The sequence below is a fragment of the Vigna unguiculata genome, chromosome 3, assembly GCF_037176805.1.
Source record: "Vigna unguiculata cultivar grain cowpea cultivar isolate G323 ecotype 2 chromosome 3, ASM3717680v1, whole genome shotgun sequence".
Lineage (NCBI taxonomy): Eukaryota > Viridiplantae > Streptophyta > Magnoliopsida > Fabales > Fabaceae > Vigna > Vigna unguiculata.
Genome location: NC_140794.1, coordinates 51,943,583 through 51,948,619, shown reverse-complemented (window position 1 = coordinate 51,948,619; position 5,037 = coordinate 51,943,583). Strand labels below are relative to the sequence as shown.

Sequence of the window (5,037 nt, the reverse complement as noted above, 5' to 3'; positions counted from 1 at the left end):
TTGAAGAATGAAAACAGAAGATAAGATGTGAACTTAGAAACAATTAGGCCAAAATGTTTTTTGCTAATATATATATATATATATATATATATATATATATATATATATATATATATATATATATATATATATATGAAGGTACTTTTGTAAATTAAAGTTTAGCGGGTACGGGTATCCACGGGCATGGATACTATGATACAGGTATTTAAAATATCCGTACCCGTGGGTAACGGGTATCCATTTTTAATATTCGTTTCCTACCCGTTACGAGTTTTATCCAAGATACCCGTACGTTTAAATTTTTTCGATATCCCTAATTAAAATTATTGTTAATAGTATTATGTTATCGGGATTAACATATTTGTATAAGTGTATTATTGTTAGTATAATTTTTAGTATTATTTTTTATTTCAGTTTTATAATTTATAAAAATTAAATCTATTTTCAAATGTTGTTTTTTAACTTGAATATTTGTCATTATAAAAAAAAAAATACTTGTGTTAACATATTTTATTTTAATAAAATATATAACTCAATATAACAATATTATTTTACTATATATCATTATTAATTTTGATGACTCTTTTATAATTTAACACAAACAAATTGATAACAAAATATTATTTTTTTAATTCTAATATTATCACTTCGAAAAAAAAACTATGTGTATGTATCAATAATTGTTTATTAAAAATTTTATATCTACATTATTATTATTATTATTATTATTATTATTATTAATATCTGTATGTATGTAGTTATGTTTAAAATTTTATTTTTTTTGGGATTACATTTAATAATATGTTTACATTTTATATTTATATGTGCTTTTATATTAAAATTTTAATACCAACTATATAAAATCTTTATTTTGTACAGAATCATATTACCTACTATGTCTACGTCTTACTTTAATCACATGCATACACATTCATTTTTATATAATATATAATTAAAAAGTTTAATTTTAAATTTTAAAATACAACAATATTGTTTTATTACACATGCATCAGTCAATTCTATAATTTAAAACAAATAAATTCATATTTAAATATTATATTTTATTGTTATCATTTTTAATATTGATATTATTATTATTATTATTATTATTATTGTTATTAATAGTATTGTTATTAGTTTAATTATTATTAGTATAATTCATTATTATTATTAGTTGTATTTTCTATAATTCATTATTTTAACATAAAAAAAATTAATATTAAAATATTATTATTTATTTTTAATTATTTTGTTATAAAAAATTAATGATAATTAGTTATTCAATTTTTCTTATGTTATAAAACTTATTATTTAGATATTATATATATATATATATATATATATATATATATATATATATATTTCATTATACATCAATATAACACTTAAATATAATCATATAAATAAAATATTTATTTAAATATAATAATAATAATTATTATATTAAGGTTCTTAATTCAATTTTTTTAATAAAATAACAAACAGTCCATTCGCCCGTTCTAAGACTATGTCTAACTTGTGATTGATGTGATAGTGGGTTTTCTATCTTGTTGACTTATAAATTGAAAAAACTAATATATTAATTATATTTTATCATTATTTTGTCTGGAAAAAAGGCATTGAGATACAAGTTGCCTAGTGCTAATTATGTTAAAGAGGTCCATCAAAATAAGTCCCTAGAGTATTTATGTCATTAGAGATTTGCTTTACATACTTCGTTCCTTTTATCAAATTCATTCTTATTGGAAGTACAGAGACGGGTTTAGACAAGAATAAAGAATAAAGAACAACAATAATTTGGACACGCTTATCAACGCTGTCATTTTATGTACATTTTTAATAATTGTAATTTTGCCTTATTTTAGGTAATAGATTACTAGAACATATATTTATATTGATGACTTATGGATGAAGAATATGAATTTTCTTGTCGTAAAACTTATCGATGTTAAATTGAATGCTTTGAAATAAAATAAAATCTAAATTAAGAATAAAAAAAATAAAAAATCACATTAAATAAACCTCAGAATATTAAATTAAAATACTAATTCAGTAAACATCTTTATTTTATAAAAAAAGTTCACAAACGTTGAATTGATTGCATAATGAATGATGAGAGACTTGAACTATACTCTACCCTGTTTTTTCTCTGATACGAAAATCCAAACCAGTGTTAAAATGGTAAGTATTATTTCGAAAAGCCACAGTAATTACTAACTAGTGGACATTAGGTCACCAACCATAACGAAAATATGCGCGGATGTATAATACAATTCTAATTTATAATTAAATATTAAGCAATTTGTCTGCTAGCAAAATCTTCATCATCAATCTAAATTTTATATTCTTTCTTTCCTATCATAAATGATAAAAATTAACTCTATCTATCACTTTTCGCGTTACTCTTTTATAGTTTCCTTTCTCAACGAATGAAAATTTCTGAAGCTCAGAACTGAAGTTTAACCCTAATTAGCATCAGAGACGACTCTCCGAGGCCTCCAATACTTTGAAGCACAAAGATAGTTTGATGATCACATTAATCCATTAAACTTTTAAAAGTTTCATAAACTTAATTTTTATATGAATACGTAAAGTCGTAATATTTTGAGGGTTTGATCACATTAACTTTCTACGTACCCGTGGTCCCACCCTTACATTATACATGATTTTACGATCATCATCATCATCAACCATTTGTTCACATCGAAAATAATTATTTTTGATAAAATAATAATACACGAGAGACCCAAGTACATAGGTGTGATTATTTGAATGGAAGTATAAATAAATTAGTTATATTATTTGTTTGCACCTATTTAACAACTTTATATAATATTTTTCTCTTCGTATCAATCGCTTTATCTTATATATATACATGTTTTCTCTTTCCATTTTTTTTTATAAAAGAAACTGTACAGACACAATTTTTTTTTTTAAATAGATTCTGAAGAACGAAAGACGATGGTTAAAATACCAGCTCCTCTCTGTGTGGTTTCCAATTCTTCCACAAGTTTATGGTGCTTCAATTTTTAATTAATATTTTGAAGGACTCAAGTCTTCGGTTCTCTTCTTCACTTCAACGATACCTTTCAATAAAATATTATCAGCCATATTAGTTGACACTAGTGTACAAGGGTTTACCCCGTAGCACTCTTTCAAATATTAATTATTTGTAATCATCCAACAAATAGAATTGAAATTGATCATCGTAAGATTTTCCATTTACATTCAACGTGTTATTTGAATTAAAATAAATCGTAATATTAAAAAATACATAAAATGAGGAAAGGAAATTGAATTCCTTTACCAAAAGTTGGAAGTTTTGTGTCGTTCTTGCTCGAGGCAATTACTCTCTCTTTCGCTCTACCTTCCTCCTTTATATAAACATAATTATTATCATCATTCTTATAAGCCTGCACTAAACATTGGCTTTACTTGAAACTGTGGTCAGTTAAACCGCAGAGAGAGGCATAGAAGGAAAACATGGGGAGAGCTCCTTGCTGTGACAAAGCCAACGTGAAGAGAGGTCCATGGTCGCCTGAAGAAGACCAAAAACTCAAATCTTACATCGAAGACCACGGCACAGGTGGCAACTGGATAGCTTTGCCCCACAAAATAGGTACCTTCATCTTAATTTTCATCAACCATCAATACAAATCAAACTTATAAATTTATACTTTTCATTTTTTCTTTATGTTGGAGTGTTGATTTGTTTTTGCTGCGTGCATGGTATAGGTCTGAAAAGGTGCGGCAAAAGTTGTCGTCTCAGATGGCTGAACTATCTTCGACCGAACATCAAACACGGGGGTTTCTCAGAAGAAGAAGACAACATAATTTGCAGCCTTTATGTTAACATTGGAAGCAGGTAAATTCATTATTCATCTCCACATAGTCAAAATACCAACTCCTCTCCCCCTCTTATTATGCCAAAGTTCGACATTCTTTTACAAGAATTAGCGAGGACAATAATTGAGGATCAAACTCACGGAGACTACAATACCAGATGATGAACTATAACACTTAATGTTAGAAGTGAGTCACAGAAATAATGATGCGTTTTTATATATGCAGGTGGTCAATTATAGCAGCACAATTACCAGGGCGCACGGATAATGACATAAAGAACTATTGGAACACTAAGCTGAAGAAGAAGCTACTGGGGAAGCAAAGGAAGGAGCATCACGCTCAAGCTCCAAGAGTTGGTGGCCTAAAACAAGAGATCAAGAGAGAGAGTGAAGATTTGATGTTACCTGTGGGAGTTATTAGCCGAACTCCTCATTGGCCACATGAACAGAATTCTTGGCCCATTCCAGTGCCAAATGCTTACTCTGATCTCAACAACCAACAATCATCGATCGTACACATCCCTGACAGAACGGTCACTGCCACCATGAACTCACAATACTCATCATTTCACACTTCCTTAATAACACAAGACCAGCTATATCCCTCCACAGTGAACATGATCACCACGGACACGTGTCACACATCAAATGTGTTTCAAGGGTTTGGGAACTTCTCCAGTGATTTGGCCTGTGTGAACCCGCAACAAATAGATGGATCAGAACGGTTTATGTATGGAATGGAGTCAATGGAAATTGGCAATGGTAGCACAAACACGACTTCAACGGAAAGCACTAGTTGGGGAGATATAAGCTCTTTGGTTTACCCGCCTTTGGTTTCTAACTATGAAGCTTGCCAACAAAGAATAATACCTCAAGATGTTACTTTCGAGGGGTCTAGTTACTTCGCGATGCAAACTCAATAACAACTCCCTACCTGGGGTTTTTTCTATGAATTTTATCGTTATAGCTCAGAAAAAATGTATCCAACAAAACCCTAAAGAGTTCACTTTAGCTTAGAAATTTTCTCCTTTTTTTTTGTTGTTTCTTGTTTTGTTCCAACTGCTTGTAACTTCGAATAGCCGCGTTAAGATTTTTTTGAATAAATTTCCCCCGCGTATTCTTAGAACTTAATTATATGTAAATTAAATATCAGGTTTTGAGAAAAAGTAACATGAACTCTTCTTGTCCTCAA

General features: G+C 28.4%; 1 protein-coding gene across 1 annotated transcript; it reads left to right on the top strand.

Annotated features, from left to right (window-relative positions):
• The first annotated feature begins 3,385 nt into the window (after nucleotides 1-3,385).
• Nucleotides 3,386-5,037, top strand: LOC114176856 (transcription factor RAX1-like). Its single transcript, XM_028062036.2, has 3 exons — nucleotides 3,386-3,619; nucleotides 3,736-3,865; nucleotides 4,072-5,037. Exons 1-3 carry the CDS (start codon nucleotides 3,484-3,486, stop codon nucleotides 4,766-4,768), a joined length of 963 nt encoding a protein of 320 aa, XP_027917837.1. The 5' UTR covers nucleotides 3,386-3,483; the 3' UTR covers nucleotides 4,769-5,037.